Source organism: Canis lupus, chromosome 4, assembly GCF_048164855.1.
Source record: "Canis lupus baileyi chromosome 4, mCanLup2.hap1, whole genome shotgun sequence".
NCBI lineage: Eukaryota > Metazoa > Chordata > Mammalia > Carnivora > Canidae > Canis > Canis lupus.
The window spans coordinates 25,730,586-25,753,031 of NC_132841.1; the positions used below are offsets into that span (position 1 = coordinate 25,730,586).

The 22,446-nt window shown below is 37.5% G+C and overlaps 1 protein-coding gene across 18 annotated transcripts in view; it reads left to right on the plus strand.

The window, feature by feature from the left end:
- ADK (adenosine kinase) overlaps positions 1–22,446 on the plus strand; it is a 506,565-nt gene that overhangs the window by 469,323 nt on the left and 14,796 nt on the right. For 10 of the 18 annotated variants that reach the window (XM_072823669.1, XM_072823681.1, XM_072823678.1 and 7 more), the window contains one exon: positions 30–116. In XM_072823669.1, the coding sequence (XP_072679770.1) occupies positions 30–116 (87 nt within the window). Of the gene's footprint in view, positions 1–2; positions 117–22,446 lie in introns of all 18 variants that reach the window. The other 8 variants (XM_072823668.1, XM_072823664.1, XM_072823663.1 and 5 more) reach the window with 1 other exon arrangement.

Consider the following 22,446-nt stretch of genomic DNA (forward strand, 5'->3'; position numbering starts at 1 on the left):
AGTCTGCCTTTCTTTGGCTCTACTTGCAGAAAGTGAAGTCACCGCTTTTGCTGTCTTGGATCAAGACCAGAAAGAAATTGTTGATACCAACGGAGCAGGAGATGCATTTGTTGGAGGTACAGATTCATTTATTTCATACTTATAAGTTAAACATTTCCTTTAACCCTTGCCTTTACCACATAGCCAAGGTTTATGAATTTAATAGTTTCTTCTTTTAAATAATTAACTCCTAATGTTCTTTCCATATGCTACTGTCGCTTTGAGTATTATGAGGGTATTTTACTATAGGAAGAATACTTATTTTTGACTTAAATATAATTTGCTGTTGTGCTGTACCCCAGTCATCTTCACAAGATTGTGTCTGTGAGAATATTACATAAACAAACTGTATCAAGTACAATATGTAGTATATTCTTAGCCTTTCGGGCTTAAATGTTAACACATTGCTTTTCTTTAAAACAAATTTTGGTAAATATTAACTAAGAATGATGTCTTTGGATTATATCATTTGGTTAAAACATCTAACGCAATAGTTAAATGTTTATAAATATACTAGGAAGAGTTAAATTTTTGTCTCATCAAGGCTTAGTAAGAACTGGCGCAATTTATAAGGACTGTCATTTTTGGAATGAGTACTCAAAAATAAGATGAAGACAATAGGAGATTCTTAGCTTGATGAATTGGATTGATCTAAAATCTGGTTCAAAGGTTTTTGTTTTTTTTTCCAAAGGTTCTTTTGATGTCTAAACCCCTTCTAGTTAAGTGTAGGTAAGCTAGACTCTCTAGAAAGCTTTAGATTCCTGAGTGGTAATCCAGAAGAGTCCCTCTCAATCTCTCTTTATTTCTTATAACATCAAGCTGAACAAGGAAAAAAGGCAAATAGAGTTGATCATTGTCCTCCTTTCCTTAAAAGATAATTTGAATCATGGGAAACTTTTTTTTTTTTCAAAAAAAATTTTTTAAAGAATTTATTTATTTATTCATGAGAAACACAGAGAGAGAGAGAGGCAGAGACACAGGCAGAGGGAGAAGCAGCCTCCATGCAGGGAGCCCGAAGTGGGACTCAATCCTGGGACTCCAGGATCAGGCCTTGGGCTGAAGGCAATGCTAAACCGCTGAGCCACCCAGACTGCCCTCAAATTTTTTTCTTAAGATTTTATTTCTTTATTCATGAGAGACACACAGAGAGAGGCAGAGACATAGGCAGAAGGAGAAGCAGGCTTCATGCAGGAAGACCCATGTGGGACGCAATCCCAGGACTCCGGGATCACGCCCTGAGCCAAAGGCAGATGCTTAACCGCTAAGCCACCCAGGCGTCCCATGGGAAACTTATATTATGTGATGGTCTTAACATTGTATTGTTTCAAATATAGATGTTCTTTTGTTTTAATGATCTTTTTCACCAACATGCCAACTCTTCAATGAGCTGTTAACCAGTATACTTATAGCATGCCCCATGCCCTATTCTTTAGAAAGAGTACATACTGCAGATAACATTCTACTTTACTGTCATGTTTGTATCTTTTGTCTTTGCTTAGGGGCTTCATCATTGATTAGAGTGTTTTCTAGCTATTTTTTCCTATGCCATATTTCTTCAGAGTTATAAATCCACGTAGGCTAAAAATATCTTATCCAGAATCAGGCTAAATTCTGTAATACATTAAAGAAACACTATGGATTTCTTGCGTAAAATTAGTTAAACCAGGGACACCTGGGTGGCTCAGTGGTTTAGCACCTGCCTTTGGCCCAAGGCATGATCCTGGGGTCCTGGGGTCAAGTCCCACCCACATCGGGCTCCCTGCATGGAGCCTGCTTCTCTCTCTGTCTGTGTCTCTGCCTCTCTCTCTGTGTCTCTCATGAATAAATAAAATCTTTTTTTAAAAAAATTAGTTAAACCAGAAATCTTAGTACATAGCTTTTAAACCTACGCCTTGTGTGTGCATTATTTAAGTACTTTAAATATTTAAAATAGTAAGTATTCTTTTTTTTTTTTTTTTTTTAGTATTTCGTAGGGCATATCATGAGGCCATCATAAATAAGATGGTGACCTAATTAGTCAGTACCTTGGGTCCTGGGCCACCTAGCCCTGCAAAAACAGGCTCCTTTATGAATGCCTAACTACCTATAATGTTCCCAGACTAGGTAAGAATATATGGACTTTCTGAGGGAGAGAGAAGTCATTCCTAGGGTACTAAAGTAGGAACAGCTAGCTACCCATTTGTACTATGGTAAGAATAATAAATGAACTACCTCATGAAAACACTTGGGCTGTCTGTTAGAGAATTTTCAGTCTCTTTTTTTTTTTTTATGATAGTCACACAGAGAGAGAGAGAGAGAGGCAGAGAGAGAAGCAGGCTCCATGCACCGGGAGCCCGACGTGGGATTCGATCCCGGGTCTCCAGGATCGCGCCCTGGGCCAAAGGCAGGCGCCAAACCGCTGCGCCACCCAGGGATCCCTCAGCCTCTTTTTTATCTCACTCTACCTACCTACATATTTACTGTTAGGGTACAGTGAAGTAAGTAGTAAGGGAAGAGTGTGGAACAGGGATCCACAACATTTTTTTTGTAAAGGGCCAGATAGTGAATATTTTAGGTTTGCGAGTCATATACAAGCTGTATTGCATATTATTCTTGTTTTGTTTGTTTGTATGCTTGCTTGTTTGCTTTTGGTTTTGGTTTTTTATAACACTCTAAAAATGTAAAAACCTTTTGTAGCTCTCAGTTATACAAAAACAGGCCACAGGATGGATTTGGCCCTCAGGCTCTAATTTGTCAACCCCTGTGTAATATGTTGGCAGCTTCCTCACTTTATTCACTTTCATCATACCCTGGATCCAAATACTGGGTTTCACTACGTACTGTTGAAATCACTATAAAGTGGAAGGCAGGCTGACAGTAGGCAGGACTTTACTGGTAGCCATTTTTCTCACTTTAACCCTACTCTGATCAGTTTCCAGGATAATTAGATCCTGAAAGACTGAGTCATGTAATGACATGAACACTCTAATGTCATTTTAGCACTGAAATACTTATTTTGGCATGTTTAGCACATTCATGTAAGTCATGCTCTACAGTATAGTAATAGATAACATTTATAAAGTACTTACTGGCTAGTAAGCATCTTAAGCATTTCACATATGTTAACTTATTTAATGCTCATAAACACTCACTGAAGTAGGGGTGTTTTGTTTTGTTTTTAAGGTTTATTTATTTATTTGAGAGAGACAGCAAGCACGTGTGTGCGAGCAGGGGGAGGGGCAAAAGGAGAGGGAGAGAAGCAGACTCTCCTGAGCCCAAGCCCCATGTAGGACTTAATCTCACAACTCTGATATCACAATCTCAGCCAAAATTGAGAGTTGGACTCTTAACCACCTGAGCCACTTGGGCTTATTTATAACCCCATTTTACTGATGAGAAAACTGAGACAAAGGAGTTGGATAACAGTCTCATAGCTAGAGAGTAGCAGAGCCAAGATTTGATCCAGGAAGTCTGGTTCCAGAGTCAGGGCTCTTACTCACTGCACTATATTGCTTCTCTAAACTTTTAGGGAAATCTCATCATTGAGACTGAGAGCGACAGACCAGCCTTACTAACAAAAGCTGGGTTTTGCCAAAGAGAATCTTTCTGTTATCTGAATAGATGATTTCATGTATTGAACAGGAGCTTTTGTTATCTGATAGGATTCTGAGGACTCTAGGGTAAGATTGCTGCAGAAAAGAAAGAAAATGAAAGGGGAAATAATCGAAGGACTATAGTCCCCGGTGAGTTTGAACCAGGAGCTTTTTGCTAAGCAGTAGAATTGATTGCACTACAGAGATACAGAAAGACAGATCATAAACTTGCTGGGTCAGCATGGAATCTAAATACAAGGAGCTATATGAATCAACCATTTAATAGCACCAGGCTAATGCATTCCTCTTACAATAGAGATGGTCTTTTCCGTTGGAAATACTAAAAAATCCATTGGTTAAAAACCCCTACTTCCATCTCTGCACTAGGGAAAGCCTTTCTAGTAGGATTGGAAATACTCCAGCTGTGGAAACATACTTCTCTACCTTGAACATGAATGGAGAGGTGATGGCAACTTTTACATTTACTATGTAGTTTCTTTGTCTTCACTATTTTATTACCTGATTAACATATCTCCTCTCTGATTGACACATTCTATCTTTAGATAGATAATATATTCCTCCTATTACTTTTAAGTTTTGCTGGCTTTAAGAGTATTTCTGTCTTTTGTGACTTTGCATAACTGTATTCCAGTCCCAATTTCAAGTTCTTGGATAAAGCCTCACTTCATCTACCCTGTGCTAATCACATATCTCAGTACCAGAGTGTCATGTGTTCTTATTAGCCACATAAGAGATATATAACTACAGTACATCATAGATTTTCATGTATAATGTTAAAATGAATACCCCAAATGTACATAAATTAAATTCATAGTTCCATCTCAGGGGTTCAGTAACAGTGACAATTCCCTCTAGCCTCTACAAGCATGCCTCCTTGTTCTATTTGGAGATCTTAAGCACTCTGTAACATTTGCCCTTTATTTGTCCGTAGCCAGGCCTGATGGAACTACCCTTTTCACATTTTCCCTCAAAAGCCCAAGTGCTACGATTGTACCCTTGGAAATGGAGACAATTCTATAATCTCTAAGTGTGATTTCCTAATTTCCCAGGTCAGGAGAAAATTTCTTCTTGTTGTCCTGCTGTGCTTTGTCACAGCAGGTCTGCCTTTTCATTTGGAACCCTCTTTGTCACTGCCATAGTAACAAATGGAAACATTGAGAACATTTTGTGACAGGCACTGTCATTGTTCCTGGTGAAATCTCTTCCCCTGTGTCTTCCCAGTAAATGAAACTGAGAAGAAAAATCATAACAAATAACATGAAAGGGACCTAATCAATATGTTCCCAGTGGGCTGTCAATACCAGCCTGTGTTAATCTAATATGATTTAGTTGTATGTTTTATGGCAGCTGTAGGAATATGGACTAGATCTACAAATCATCTTTAGACTAAAAGTAAGTACACCTTTGACAGATTATACCCAAGCACATATATATAGCTCTCAGATAAAAGACTGAAGACTTCACCCAAGGACCAACATTCTTAGGATTAAAAAAGCTTCGTTAAATGTGGTTAAGAGCCATATATAGCTTAGAACAGTTTCTTTTGAATGACAGTAAAGTAACTCTGCTACCTGTAATACTTTTTAAGTTTTTCATGGCAGGTTTAGCAGGGAATATGTATTACCCTAAAAGATAATATCTACAGCATATACATGAACTATTAAAGCCACTTAGCAATCACAACATAATTATCCTATTTCCCCATCTAATAAAAAGAAACATTAATTATACTTTCTAATTCATGTTCAGAAAAGAATTTGGGGGGCACCTGGGTGACTCAGTTAAGCATCTGCCTTCAGCTCAAGTCATGATCTCAGGGTCCTGGGATTGAACCCCCCCCTCCCCACATTGGGCTTCCTGCTCAGCAGGGAATCTTTCTCCCTCTCCCTCTGACCTTCCTCCCCACTTGTACTCTCTGCCTCAAATAAATAGATAAAATCTTTAAAAGAAAAAAAAGAAATTTGGTCAAGGAAAAAAGATTTAAGTTTCTAAAACAAGGATGCTACTTCCTTCTCTTGTACCATATGTCTATACTTATGAGAGTCATGGAGATTGTCTAAATTATCTTTGTATTTTCTGGTCTCACCTTTTTTTTCCCAAACATGTGTGGCTTACTCCCCCATTCTTCTTAATTGCTGCTAAACTGTGCTCTGCAAAGAAGTGGTACAGAATTCTTGTGGGATTTTTTTTTCCTCCACCACCTCTTTTCTTAGCTTCCAACTCAGAAAACTAGAAAATAACTTAAATGTTATTTCTAACACTAATTCACTCAAAAATCAAAACTTTCATAAGACCATTGTATGCAGAGGATTAATTTGATGGTGACCAAAATGAGAGCTGCATACTGCTACTCACCCCACCCCCACCACACCCCTACCCCCAAGGAAACAATAATACCTTTCCCTATCTCTTAACTGTAGTAGGACATCTTTGGTATTTTATTTCTTAAGTAGCAATTTTCCTTAAAATCATCAAATGAGATATGAAATTGACTTCATCATTAGGAATATGAATTCACCACAGCAGCTCAAGTTCATGGGGGTGGAAGGGAGATTCACACCATACACACTCAGAGAATACTTCATACATGCTATTCTACTGTTAACATCCAGACATTTAGAAAAGCTGTTGGGGACCAGGAACAAATTTCAAGAACATTGGCTAAGATTATTTAAGCTTTTGTTGGTTAAAAGAGGTAAATACGCTTCTCAAGTCATGACCAAAAAAAGAGAAATAACTTTAGTTCCCATGGAATACTGGATGATTTTTAAGTTATGAAGTCTGGAACTTCTCACAAACATGAATGTTTCCTCAAAGATCTAATATACTGGATGGCCTCCACTTAGAAACAATTATAAATAGATAAGAGAATTCAAAAGGCTTTGTCTTCAGGAGATTTGGGTAAGACAGAGATTGTCTGAGCCATATAGACTCTCAGACCCTGAAGTTCAAATATGAACCTAAGTTTCCTATATTTGAAGATTACTAAAAAATGTTTATTCCAAGAAAACAATGTTGATATTTATAAGACTGCATTTCGTGGCAGAGGACCAGAGGAAATGTCATAAATAAAGTTAATTTTTTTAGGGGATCCCTGGGTGGCGCCTGCCTTTGGCCCAGGGTGCGATCCTGGAGACCCGGGATCAAATCCCACGTCGGGCTTCCGGTGCATGGAGCCTGCTCCTCCCTCTGCCTGTGTCTCTGCCTCTCTCTCTCTCTCTGTGTGACTATCATAAATAAAAATTTTAAAAAAAAAAGTTAATTTTTTTATACAGAATTGTGACATGGCAAAATACATGTGTATCAGTTTCCTGGGCTAGAATATTTGGGAAATCAAATGGAACTAACTTGAATTAATTAGTGGCCCCAGCTGCTATTACATGGATTTGGTCAATTTTACCTATGCTACATGTCTAATTAATATACCATGTATTAAAAAAAAAATATATATATATACCATGTATTAGTTGTATACATAATCAACTACCCTCAAAACTTAGTGACCTACAACAACAACCATTTACTTAGCTCCACAAATCTGTTGATTGGCAACTGGGTCTAGGTTCAGCTGGACAGTTCTCTAGTCTCAGAGGTACAAGAGACTAAATATGCTCCATATCATAGTGAAAACCTGAATTAAAACTCAAAGTTTGACCCCAGAGTTCTTACCCCTAAAATTATTTTGTTATACTCTGGTCTATTAATATATCATCTTCCTCTCTGGGGAGGAGAAATAATAAAAATGGTTTTCTAAACACTAGTCTATAGACTGATACCTATCTATGACCCAACATTTTATCAGTCAGTACCAAAATGAAAAAAAAAAGATAGGAGCAATATAGTAAGTTTTCATGAAGCTAAAGTATTCAGCTTTAAATCTTGTCTCAATTATGTTTGAATTTGGTACAATATACCTTTTATTGGCTTTGTAATTAATAAAATCAAAATAAAATCAGATTAGTAGTACTGGCTAATCCAGGGACCCAGCAGAAGTCTTAGTCATGGTAAATAAGTCATTAGAAACAATTTGCCAGACTCTTTATATGGAAATTTGTAGGGGTGCCTGGATGGCTCAGTCTGTTAATCATCTGCCTCAGTCAGGTCCCAGGGTCCTGGGATCAAGTCCCATGTCGGGATCCCTGCTCAGCAGGGAATCTGCTTCTCCTTCTCCCTCCTGCTCCTGCTCACTCGTGCTCTCTTTCTCTCTCAAATAAATAAATAAATAAATAAATCTTTTTTAAAAAAGAAAATTTGTGTGAAACATAACCTCTGATGTTATAAAGCTGTTTACAATCAGTAGGTCTGAATAAACAAAAATTAGCTACACTGTTACTAAATTCACAACTCTACTTACTTCAGAATATGAATTCCCAAATCTGTGGTATGAGTACAAGCTCTTTATTTTTCTTTTAATTATCCAGTTAACATTGACATTTTATAGAGATGAGACATGTTTGTTTTATTTCTAGTCCATGAAATAGATGGCAAATTAAAAACCAGTTTCTTTCATCAAATGCTCTTAAAATTTTAGAACCACCCTGCTGTGAGGAATTGTCAGTTGATCAAATAACAGTTTTTACGTTGAGTTAAATAATAACAATATGAGTTATCTTGCTTAATGAATTAGAGCGTAAATAAGCTCACATAAATAAGCTTGCTATCATCTCCTTATTTGAGGAGCTATGACCTTGTCCTGATGAGTCTTTTTGTTTTTAACTATATCGTTTAATATGTTAGTGCTGAAAGGGAATATTTTTAAAATCACATATTTTGGTTTTCAGGTTTTTAAACTGTTTTCAGTCACTAGACTATGTTCAAAGGAGGTCTTATCTGAATCAGAATGAAATGAGATTAAACAAACCCTTATGTGGCCTTATCTACATTTTATTTGGTGGCTCATAAAGTAATTCCCTGGAATAACTCAATGTTGGGTATGAAAACCATTTTCTGTTCAGAAGTCCCCATTTGATGGATGAGGAAAGTGAATCCCAAAAAAAGGGATGCAATACTGGGAGCCAGATCTCCTGACTCATTAATTCATGGTCCAGTAATTACACTTGTTAATAACCCAAATGAAACTGTCCATCGAGCAGTCTGTTATATAGGTCGCTTGGAAATATATAGGTCAAGAGTCAAAATCCCAAGTGGATAGAAGCCTTTGATGTACTTTCTCTTGGCATGTGGGTATCCAAGATGTTTAACTTCAACTTAAAAACAGAAGCAAATCCTAAACTTTTATTTTGAGAACCACATGAAGAGATCACACATTAGGTTGAAAATTCAGATTCTAACCTGATCTTGAACATTGCTGTTTCATGATTTTTAAAGCATTATTTTGAAAGGGGTTGGGGCAGATGGACAACTTATCTATAGGAGTAAAACGCACTTGTTTAGTGGTCCTCTTCAGGGTCTTTCCTGAATTGGGAGCATTTAAAAGTGTTTGGGTTTCTGTGTTTTGTTTTGTTTTGTTTTTAATTCAAATGCAGTATCGCGTGCCATGTTAATAGAATTTGACAGATTTCCATAAAGAGGAAATAAGTTATCCTTATAGTTTAGCACCGGCCACTTTCTTATATATTATACTATGCTGCTCAATTGCTCACTTTCTGTGGGAGGATGTGTGGTGCTGAGCTATTGCAAAGGAGCCTTTGCTCTGAATTGACTTCCTGTCCATGTCAGTCACTGCACCATCTGACACCACTTAGGCTTTGGTTTTCATTATGCAGATATCTACTAAGTCAGACCTTACCCTGGCAGGCGAAGTAACTTTTTAAGTTATTTCAAAATTTAATGTTTGTTGACTTTCTTTTTCCAGAAAATCTGTGTTTTCTAGTGTATGGGTCATAACTTGTTACTTGAGTTCATGACTGGTTGGTAATCAACATGAAGTCAAAGCATAACAAAACAAAATTTTACTAAGTAGACTACATAGAAAATGAAAGAAAAAGAGTTTACATGTAGAGCACTTTTCTGCTGGGGGAAACCATTACTTTGTCACATCTGGGTAGTCTAAGCTAGCCAAATTGAAGTGGGAATTTCCTGCCAGATGTTAGTCCTTTGAGCAACCTGTGAACATCTAAAAGAGGGTATAAGAGTTCTTGTTTGGTAGGACTACAGCCACTGTGGAATCTCTCTCCTAATAGGTAGCAGACATTTTTATGTACTATCACTAGTCAGGAGGTTGTGTGGCCTGTCTAAAGCTAACACTGTTTGGTCTTGCTAAATACATAAATATGGAAGGCCTAATTTGGAAAGTACAACATCAGGTCTCACAGATATCATAGCAAGAGGGAATACTGCATTGCAATGACCTCCCAAATGTAGATGATAAAACTTTTGTTTAATTAATAAAAAGAAGGTAAGACTGAGCCACCCAGGTACTCCAGATAACTTGAATAAGGTCATTTTACAAAGTCACTGAGGACCAAAATAAGCCTCTAAATATGAAGGAAAATAAAGAATCTGAAACAGCAAGGAGAATACCAAATATTTACATCAGCTTCCTGTTCCAGATGCATATGGGAATTAGGAAGCAAAAATTTCATTCAGAAGAGTTGTGCACAAAAAAGTAGAAATGCTTTTATCCAATTGAAACAAGAAACATTTTTAAGGGGTTGGGAGACTTTCCACATGATCTCACTGTTTTTGTCATCCTCTGTAAAGGAAAATATTGACATTTACCAGACTGTTTGCTCCAGCTTTCTGATCTCCTGCAGTTTATTTTTATAACAACCTTATCGATGGGCCTCTTACCCAGCTCTCTAGGTTTAACTGAGTTGAGTCGATTTGTTACCACAGCTTCAAGTAGCTGTTACAGAACAAGCAAGACATCCTAATAAAGCTGTAAATGTGTTTACTCAAACAGAGTATTGATTTAACTTGGAGAGGGAGAAACCGGTGCTTAGCACAGTGTCAGGGTGGATGAATTTCACTGCAGCTTTTCATTGTCATCTGTCATGGTTGTGAAACACTAAGTAAAGCCATCAGAGGATAATTAGAAGTACCAGAAATTTAGCCCCTAAAATCAGTTAACCGCTTGGGAGTTTTGTGGCTTAATTAGCTTTTATTAAAAATTTCCTCTAGTAATAATAGTCAAGCACTTTTAATGGTGCTTTCAGGTAGAGCAAGATTTCAAAGTTGTGACTTGTTAAATATGTGAATTTAATGGGTAAAGGTTTTCCAGACTTTTTCTCACTCTAGTAATTAGGCTAACAGCAGAACACAATGTAAAGGGACGTGATCTATACTCATACCAGCAGGAGAAATAGATGATTTTTCTGAAAAATCAACTTTAAAGAAGTAGTAAAATATTTAAAACACTTGTTGTTGTAGAAAAAATATCCTGTTAACATCTTTATTAAACTTAAATGTTTCTGTAGCACAACATGACCTAGACACATAAAACTGTCAATGCCACCCTTGTTTCTAAATACCGTTCTTCATTAAAGAAGAATCTAAAATATTCTAGCTTGCTATGAATTAGTCATCATCTTAAAGATAAAAGTTGATGCACATCTGTGTAAAGGGAAAGGTCAGACTGAGGGGTTGCTTACCTTCTATAGAAACCGAATTAGCTATTGAATATGATGAACGGTATTCATATAAACACTCTGCCAACCCTCTTGCAAATGGCTAGAAAAATGTCATGGTTGAAAAAAATCACTCAGCTAGGATGATGAACACAAAACTGAAAACTTATTTAAAATAAGTTTGGCCATTAGATTTAAAATTAGTCTTCCTCTCATATCTGTAATCCTTTATTCATTGCAGTGTAGTAAACTTCTCATGCCTTTTGGTACTACTGCCCCAGCCTGCCTAAATGACTAATAAAATGATGATAATCTGAAGGATGACCTCTTCTAAAGCCTAGAAGCAACAGACTGTCAAAAAGGACAGTGAAAGATGTTGGGGGGGTGCAATTCTTTGCCTCTGAAATGCTATGTAGTTATAAGCCAGATTCTACCCTGAGTTAATTAAGTCTTTAAGCCACAAAACAGTAGATTATAAAGTTTTTGTTGTTGTTGTTGTTACATAAGAGAGTACCATAAGAGCTCTTTCAGAAGACAGAGGAGGAAATTGGATTTTCACAGTTGTATTTATGTGTTTATAATTTAAGTAAGCCCAACATGAAGCTTGAACTCAAGAGTTGCATGCTCTACCAACTGAGCCAGCCAGGCGCTCCTTCACAGTTGTATTTAGATCTTTATTCTATATTAAAGTATTCAAAAGCAGAGGAAAAAGAAAGGATATAGACTTATGATTGTAACATATCATCCTATTTTTTACATGTACACTTCAAAATCCCCACAATACAGCCATATATTTTGTTCTATTCAATCTTCTTTAAGAATGACAAGTATGTGAGGGAGCTTGTTTGGCATGGAAGGGAGGGCAAGAGATAGTTAGGCAGCCATACTTTGGAATTAAGGCACTGTTTCATCTAACTCCTTTGAACAAAAAGATCAGAAACCCATTTCATTTAGCTCAGGATAAGGATTTTTTTTTTTTTTTTTTTTTAAGGAAGACTGTATAAAATAATGATTAAGACAGTGTTTCACAAGATACAGATTTGAGTCCTGGTACTGCTATTAACTAGTTGTAGGCTATGGACAAGTTACTTAACATTTCCTAAGCCTTAGTTTTCTCATCTATAAAAATGAGAATAATGAGTACCTGGCCTCATTTAGGGTATCATGAAAGTTAAATAGTGCTTGTAAAGAACAGTGCTTGACACATCATAAGGCCTCATTAAGTGTTATCTGTTATAAAAGGAATTTCAAACAAGAGCCAGAACTGGACAGGTTTTCACTGAGAGTGGAGCTAGATGGTAATTCTAGATTCAAATCAATTCTAGAGACCTGAACAGCAGATATTCGTGGATCTTCACTCCACTGCTTACACAGTAATGTTACTCAGCTGCCGTTGCATTTGTGCTTCCTCCTACCTCACAATCAGCTTTCTGGTCTTTCTTTGCTTTCTGTTCTGACTCCTGAAAGAAAACACTAGGTTAGCTCAATTTTTGTGCCATTCATAAGTAGGACACTGGCAGAATCAAGAGTTGTTTGCTCTTGGGTCAGATGCCCTCCACTTGGTTCAATTAGTAGTAGGGGTTGATTTACATGCACAAAATACATCAACTGCCCTCCTCAGCAATGCTAGAGGGGAGGTGATTTTTTTTTCTCAAAAGGGTAATGGATGGATGGGCTTTATAAACATATATGTTTGTATGCCAATCTATACCCTTTTTCTCATATTTATGGTCCTGAAACTCTGTCTACAGTAGAATCTACCTATCACACAATACATGAGACATCAAATACCCCGAATCTCAAGCTAGAAACCTAGGATTCAATTTTTTTAAGTTTTTATTTTGATTCCAGTATAGTTAACACACAATTTTATATTAGTTTCATGTGCACAATGTAGTAATTCAACAATTCCATACACCACCCAATTCCATACATCACCCATCACAAATGCACTCCTTAATCCCCATCACCTATTTCACCCATCCCCCCACCAATCTCCCCTCTAGTAACCATCAGTTTGTTCTCTGTAAATATGAGTCTGTTTCTTGGTTTGTCTTCCCCCTTGGCTCATTTGTTTTGTTTCTTAAATTCCACATGCAAGTGAAATCATATGGTATTTGTCTTTCTCTGACTGACTTACTTCACTTAGCATTATACTCTGTAGTTCTATCCACATTTTTGCAAATGGCAATATTCCATTCTCTTTTATGGCTGAGTAATATATATACACAATGAAATATATATATGCACATCATATTTTCTTCATTCATCTATCAGTGGACACTTGGGCTGCTTCCATATTTGGCTATTGTAATTAATGCTGCTATAAACATAGGAGGACATGTATCCATTTGAATTTGTGTTTTTGTATCTTTGGGGTAAATACCCAATAGTATTAGGGGTAGTTTTCTTTGTAACATTTTGTAGTTTTCTTTGTAACATTTTGTAACATACTGTTTTCCAGAGTGGCCACACTAGTTTGCATTCCCACCAACAGTGCATTGGTGACCCATTCCTTTCCATTTGTCCATTCCTTCAGTGAGTTCTTTGGTGTCAATTTTTAGAATATATCTCAAATCATCTTACCCCAAATCCATCCACTTTTCTCCTATCACCTGAGATCAGGCCTGTTTTCTACTTACTATAATGGCTCCTAACTGATCTTCATACTTTCACTCTTTCTTGCTCTCCATTGCATTTTCTACACAGTAGCCAAAAACTCTTTTAGGAAGAAACTGAATTACTTCACTTCCTTGCTTCAGTGGCTTCTAGTTGCACTTAGACTAGAAATCTAAACTCCTGTAGTGGCCTGAAAGGGTCTATATGATCTGCTATCTGTATTTCATGCTGCTCTCAGCTTTGCATATGTGCTCTCGTGGTACTGATCTTTCTCTTTTAGGTCTTGCACACTTTGCGTGTAGAGGTCCTTTAGCCTAGAATTGTCTATCCCTACTCTTTACATGGCTATCTCTTTCTCATCCTCAGTTTCAACTTAGAAGTCACCTCTTCTCTAATTATCCTGTCTAATGAGGGTCCCTTTACTATTCTCTACTGCTACACACAGTTATTTTCCTTATTAGCACTTTACACTCTCTGGAATTATCTTATTTACCTATTTATTATCTTAGTTATCTTAATTACTAACTTATTACTTGAGTTTTTTTTTAATCTCCCTCATTAAAATATAAGCTTCAAGAGAACAGGGACTCCATGTGTCTTATTCACCAGTGTATCCCCAGGACCCAACAGAGTGCCTGGCACAGAGTAAATACTCAGTAAATATTAGTTGTATAAATGAATCAGCCACATGGCCACCTGCAAGCAAACTTGCACTGTACCATTAAATAAAAACCATTCTATGGGATCCCTGGGTGGCGCAGAGGTTTGGTGCCTGCCTTTGGCCCAGGGCGTGATCCTGGAGACCCGGGATCGAGTCCCACATCAGGCTCCTGGTGGGTGCATGGAGCCTGCTTCTCCCTCTGCCTGTGTCTCTGCCTCTCTCTCTCTCTCTCTCTCTGTGACTATCATAATTAATAAATAAATAAATAAAAAATTTTAAAAAAACCATTCTAGTCAATATAGCTAAGAAACTGATTTAAAAAGATTTTGTCAGAAGGTGTGGAATGGGAAATAGCAGAGTAGGCCATACTTTATTTTTTTTTTTTTAAAGATTTTACTTATTTATTCATGAGAGACACGCAGAGAGAGAGAGAGAGAGAGAGAGAGAGAGAGAGGCAGAGGGAGAAGCAGGCTCCATGCAGGGAGCCTGATGTGGGACTCGATGCTGGATCTCCAGGATCACACCCTGGGCTGAAGGGGGCACTAAACCGCTGAGCCACCTGGGCTTAGGCCATACTTTAGTATCAAGTTGCCTTGATTTAAGATTAACCCATGCTAAAAAAAAATTTTTTTTTTTTAATTTAAAAAAAGATTAAGGGCAGCCTGGGTGGTTTAGCGGTTTAGCGCCGCCTTTGGCCCAGCGCAGGATCCTGGAGACCGGGGATCGAGTCCCACATCAGGCTCCCTTCATGGAGCCTGCTTCTCCCTCTGCCTGTGTCTCTGCCTCATTCTCTGTGTCTCTCATGAATAAATAAATAAAATCTTTTAAAAAATAAAAAAGATTAACCCATGCTAACATCTGTATGTAACTAATCCAGTAACAGAGAGGCTGATCACAGCTACCTATTTCTTACTGCTAGTTAAAATAGAGATAAATATGGAGGGGCTCAGTATGTAGAGCATGTGGCTCTTAATCTCAGGGTCATGAGTTCTAGCCCCATGTTACATATAGAGATTAAGAAAAATAATAGAGGTAAGTATGGAGAGTAAACAAACATATGTTAGGAAAGAAGGCAACATTTAATATCAATTGTCCTAAGGATTTATAATACAAATAAGAAAATTCATTCTCAGGGTCATAAATCTATATACCAGTTCCTGCTATAATAGGCAGTGGCATACAAGTCAGAGGACCCACTCAAGATTTCACAGAATATAGTGAAATTATTCTGTAGATCTTTAAATTTAGTTTGCCAAAATGCCCAGTGAATATCCAGTACATCAAATAATAGCGCCTCTGTCCTATTCTACCTGGGATCTTTGCTGGCATTCCTCCACTGACAGGTTATAGGAGTGGAGTTAAAAGTAACTCCTCCCCAGAGAAAGCAATAAGAATCTCTAGTGAAGAGCACTTGACATGAACTGAGCCTGAGAAATACCCCATGTTTCCTTATCCACACAGTTTCCTCAGCTTCAAGCCACAAAATTGTCCTTAACTGCTTAACTTTTCATCAGTACCCACATCAGATCACTAAACCTGTTTTTTTCTCCTTCTTGTCCTTATTATCTATCACCTAGAATAGTAGTTCCCAAACTTGAACATGCATCAAGATTACCTGGAACATTTGTTAAAAGACAATTGCTAGTTCCTATGCAATTTCTAATTCAGTAGGTCTAGGGTGGGACTTAGGTGATCCAGAGACCACACTTGAGAACCACTTCTAAAATACTGCACTAGATTCCAATTTGATCTCTCTGCCAACAGTCTCTTTCCTAGTTCGTTCCTACTTCACACTTTTGCTAGGATTATTTTTAATGTATCTACGTAGCTTTCTCTCCGAAAACTATAAAATTCTCAAAGACAAAGACTGTGTTTTATCCATCTTTGAATCATGATGTCTAGTAAGCATTCAATAGCTGTTGACTGAATAAATCAAAGGGTTTTTTTGTTTGTTTGTTTTTGTTTTTGTTTTTTTTTTATCTATCTATGATAGTCACACAGAGAGAGAGAGAGAGAGAGGCAGAGACGCAGGCAGAGGGAGAAGCAGGCTCCATGCACCGGAAGCCCGACGTGGGATTTGATCCCGGGTCTCCAGGATCGCGCCCTGGGCCAAAGGCAGGCGCCAAACCGCTGCGCCACCCAGGGATCCCAAATCAAAGTATTTTTGATAGCATTCTAGATTTTTATTTCCTTTTCACTTCTTATAATAAAAAATCAAGTGTAAGAGTGGTAGTAGCATGAGTCTAATAAATTCAGGATTAAACTAGTCAAAGTTTTAAGTATGTATCTTATTTTCTAAAGCAACTATATGTAATAAAAATACAGTCTTTAAGTTGACTTTCTCATGTGCTGTGTGGCAGCATGTATCTGGTAACTATTGATCTAAAAGGTATAGCAGGCCAGTTTAAGAAAGCACATAAATCATCACTAAAGTATAGATATCTAAGAAAGATGGAAAACAAAGAATTAAAAAATCAAATTGACCCAGAAATGACTGAGAGCAAATATTTTACAGGGAGCAGGATAGAGGGAATATAGAATTCAGCACGGTTAGTTGCTGTAAAATATTATATCAGGTTTGCTTTAATTACATGGTAATGTCTCAAAGAACAAAGGTAAATTACATGATAACTTATGTTACTACTCCCACATTATCTCTTAATAACTATGTAATTAACTTGTCACTACTATACACTGTGTAGTTTGATATTACTCATGTATAAAGAACATTGATAACTTAAATGAATGAGCTGAGGTTGGGCAAGGGATGGAGACAGTAGGGAAATCATAGTATTGTAACAGACAAGAATTCAAATGACTCATTAGATCATTGACCCAGTCCTCAAGGATCTAAGCCAAAGCCCTCAAAAGTACCCACAGAATCTGAGGTGAACCATGTAGCTTTCTGAAGACAAAAAACATACAATAAAGTAAATAAATTTACCAAACAGTGGAATAGATAAGTGAGTTTGGTATAATGCATTTACTTTTAAACAGTCCATTTTGTTTGAGGAGGTTTTCTTTTTAAGTAAGTCTTAAGAATTGTTTTTAATGGAAAAAGCACTCTTTCAGCCATATCATTTTACCAACTTACTGGGTTTATAGGTATGACCCATGAAGTGAGGATGTGCAGCACCAGGAACTCTCATTCATTGCTAATGGGAATGCAAATAGTACACCCAGTTTGGAAAACAGTTTGGTAATTTCTTTTTTTTTTTTTTTTTAAGATTTTATGTATTTATTCATGAGAGACACAGAGAGAGAGAGGGAGAGAGGGAGACAGAGACACAGGCAGAGGGAGAAGCAGGCTCCATGCAGGGAGCCTGACATGGGACTTGATCCCAGGTCTCCAGGATCAGGCCCTGGGCTGAAGGCAGCGCTAAACCGCTGAGCCACCTGGGCTGCCCCAATTTGGCAATTTCTTACAAAACATCCCCTTACTGGGACGCCTGGGTGGCTCAGCAGTTTAGTGTCTGCCTTCGGCTTAGGGTGCGATCCCGGGGTCCTGGGATCAAGTCCCGCATTGGGCTCCCTGCAATGGGAGGGCTTTTATTTTATTTAAGAATAAATAAAATCTAAAAAAAAAAAAAAGATTTAAAAACACCCTCTTAGGGCAGCCCCAGTGACGCAGCGGTTTGGCGCCGCCTGCAGCCCAGGATATGATCCTGGAGACCCGGGATCGAGTCCCACATCGGGCTCCTTGCGTGGAGCCTGCTACTCCCTCTGCCTGTGTGTGTCTCTGCCTCTGTGTGTGTGTGTGTCTCTCATGAATAAATAAATAAAATCTTTTTAAAAAAAAAAAAAAAACACCCTCTTACCATACAACCCAGCAATCATACTCCTTGGTATTTACCCAAATAAACTGAATGTTTATGTCCATGTTAAAATGAACACACATGGATGTTGATGCAGCCTTAATCTTAACTGACAAAACTTGGAAGCAACCAAAATGTCCTTCAATAGGTGACTGCAAAACAAACTAGCACACCCATACAGTGGAATACTGTTCAACCACAAAAAGAAGTGAGCTATCAAGCCATGAAAAGACAGAGGAAACTTAAACACATAGTACTAAATTAAAGTCAATTTGAAAAGTCTGTATGTTGTGTGATTCCAACTATATGACGTTCTGGGAAAGGCAAAACTATGGACACAGCAAAAATATCAGTGTATGTCAAGGACTTGGAGTCGGAGTAGGGAGGGAGAAATAGGTAGGGCATAGGGTTGTTTTGTTTTGTTTTAAAGATTTTTATCTATTTATCTGAGAGAGAGAGAGCATGAGTGAGAGAGAACACGAGCATGAGCAGAAGCAGACTCCCCATTAAGCAGGGATCCCAACATGGGACTCAATCCCAGGCCTCCAAGATCATGACCCGAGCCAAAGGCAGACTCATAACTGACTGAGCCACCCAGGTGCCCTGGCACAGGAGTTTTTTAAGGCAGCAAAACTATTCTGTATGATACTATTACGTGGAAAATAGATCATTATACATTTTCCAAATCTTAGAGAATGAACAACACAAAAAGTGAGCCCTAATGTAAACCATGGACTTTAGTTGTTAATAAAGAACCAATATTGGGCCACCTGGATGGCTCAGTCAATTAAGCATCTGACTCTTGATCGTGGCTCACATCACAGGGTCATGAGATGGAGCCTCGAGTGGGACTCAATGCAGATTAAAGAGTTTGCTTAAGATTCTCTCTCCCTCTTCCTCTGCCCCTCCTCATCAGCTTGTGAGCACTCGTTCTATTTAAAAAAAAAAAAAAAGAAAGAAAAAACAATGAATCAATATTGGCTCATTAGTTGTAACAAATATACCACACTAATGCAAGATGTCAACGATGGGGGAAACTGAGAGATGAGGAGTAAGAGGGTATAAGGGAACTCTGTAAACTTAAAAATGCTCCAAAAAAATAGTTTGTTTGTTTTTTTTTAAGTACCAAAGTGGAAAAGCTTTTTTCCCACCTATCTCATTTTATCAGTATCTTCGGAAGATGTGTGTGCCCAGTGTTTCTCAGCTTCATCAGCTATGGTGTGCTATGGTGCTGAGTGTCCTATGGCCAGTGACCTCACAGTTTTTACCAAAAAGCTTGTTTTCATTGATATCACATAATAGCCACTCTATCCAAGTACAGTGATCCTTTCTGCTTAATTCTGTAAGGAATTTTCCCAGCAACCCCTGCTAGGGAAGCATTGGTCCTTGAATTTCCATTTCAAAAGATGCAGACTGATTTACTTGGCATATAGTTTCTATAGATGAAGACTTCATTTGGGGAAGAAAGACTCCGCTAAAGTCTCCTCAGAAACTTTCTAAGATGTGCCCCCTAACACAGCCTGTGTTTCCCTAAGTGTAAGAATACAGAAAGTAGTTAAGATCTTTATGTCCTTGAGGAATCTTCTGAGAAGAGTGACCAATTTCATTGTACTTACACTGATACTTACACTGATTTACTTTGCGGAAAGCTCTATTCCCAAGTGGCTGTAATTATTAATGAACTCTAAAGGCATAAGTGGAAAACTGTTAGAACAGTATCACTTAGCTGAAATTCTTGAGTGTTATTCTTAACTCATCTGAATAGTCAAATATCCCCATGTTATTGTTTAAAATAATATTGTTGGCTTTTTTGAATTATAAAAGTAATATTGCTTATTATAGAATAGGAGATAAGAAAAGCAGATAACAAAAAAAAAAATCAGGGATCCCTGGGTGGCGCAGCGGTTTGGCGCCTGCCTTTGGCCCAGGGCGCGATCCTGGAGACCCGGGATCGAATCCCACGTCAGGCTCCCGGTGCATGGAGCCTGCTTCTCCCTCTGCCTGTGTCTCTGCCTCTCTCTCTCTATCTGTGTGTGACTATCATAAATAATAAATAAATAAATAAAATCATCCTTTAAATCTGAAAATGATAATTGTCTTTTTAGATGCACATAAAATTTTTGCCTTTTTTTATTTTGAATAAAAATGTTTCTAAAGTGGGGGCACCTGGGTGGCTCAATCCATTAAGCATCTGACTCTTGATTTCAGCTCAGGTCATGATCTCAAGGTCATGAGATTGAGCCCCTCTAGCTCATTAGGCTCCACACTGAACATGGAGCCTGCTTAAGATTCTCTCTCTCTAAAAAAAAAAAGTTTCTAAAGTGTATTGCATGGATCTGACCAAAGATGAAAAATGGAAAGAAAAACATAGTATAATTGCACTCTGTAAAATCTTTGCAATTCTTCTATAAATAAAATAAAATCCAATTGTTTAAAAACAAATAAAATCCAATTGTTTAAAAACAACTGGAACAGGATGGATTACTTAAGACATGGTAGTGGAAGGGATCAGCAGTTTCGCACCTGCCTTTGGCCCAGGGCATAATCTTGGAGTCCCAGGATCGAGTCCCACATCGGTCTCTCTCTCTCTCTCTCTCTCTCTCTCTCTCTCTCTCTCTGTCATTAATAAGTAAATAAAATCTTCAAAAAAAAAAAAAAAGACATGGTAGTGGAACAAAAATACAACTTTTTGGAAAAAACAAAGATTGGTCTCTACCAATCATCCTACTCAAAAAATTTCCAGATGGAATAAAGAGTTAAATGACCACAAATGAACTAAAAGAAAAGGTAGTCTAATATTTATCTGATATCATGGTGTGGAAGACCTTTCTCAGCCTAAATTTAGTGGGAAATTTACTAAAGAAAAGATTAATATATCTGTATCACAGTAAAAATAAAAGGCAAGTGACAGAGTAAGGAAAAGTATTTGCAACATATATAGACAAACTGGGAATGTCTCCTAAAAATCAATAAAAGAAGAGAAGTATTCCAATAGAAAAAGAGGTAAAAGTTATTCTCAGTTGTATTTCTATAAAAAAGAAATACAAATGGCTAGTAGACATATGAACAAAAAAAATTTCAGCCTCCCTTATAAATAACTGTAAATTAAAACAAGATTCTGCCTTTAACTTTTCAAATTATCAGAGTTTTTTTTAAGATTTTTATTTATTTTATTTGAGAGAGAAAGAGCACAAGCAGCAGGGAGAAGCAGAGGGAGAGGGAGAAGAAGGCTCCCCACTGAGAAGGGAGTCCCATGTGGGGCTTAATCCCAAAATGCTGAGAGCATGACTTGAGCCAAAGGCAGACGCTTAACCGGCTGAGCCCCCCAGACTCCCCCAAACAGATTTTTTTAATAGCAAGGATGCTATTGGGAGTGTACATTAATAAGATCTTTTTGAAAAGATATTTGGCAATATGTATGTAAAGCCTGAAAAATTATTAATTACCCTTAAAGAAATTTATCCTAAGGAAATTTAAAATGTGCACAACGATTAATGCCATAAGAATGTTATAAAAATATTCATCACAGTATTATTTATAATTTTAAAAATAGAAACAACAGGGACGCCTGGATGGCTCAACAGTTGAGCATCTGCGTTTGACTCAGCGCATTATCCTGGAGTCCCAGGATCGAGTCCCACATCGGGCTCCCTGCATGGAGCCTGCTCCTCCCTGTGTCTGTGCCTCTCTCTCTTTCTCTCTCTCTCTCTCTCTCTCTCTCTGTCTCTGTCTCTGTCTCTCTCTCTGTCTCTCATGAATAAATAAATAAAATCTTTAAAAAAATAGAAACAACCTAAATATCCAATAATAGGATTAAGTGAATTATGCCGTATCCACATTTAAAATGCATGGTCTCTAGGAATATTTAAAGATATGGGGAAATGTTCCTAATATACTTTTTATTGCAGAAATAATAAAATAAGTAGAAAATACAACAGTACAAAAAGATAGATACATTACAGAAAAGTAATAGATACAATTAAAAGTAAACATTGCTCCTACTCAAATCGTCTAATTCTCCTCCTTGAGGCAGCTTTCTGCTAGTTTCTGTCAAATCCATCCAGAAATATCCTGCATATATATAAGTTTGTGTATGTGTAAGTATCCCAGTTTTTATCAAATGAGAATACTATATACTGTGCTTAGTGTTCTATACCCTTGATCTTTCATTTACTTATATCTTGAAGATT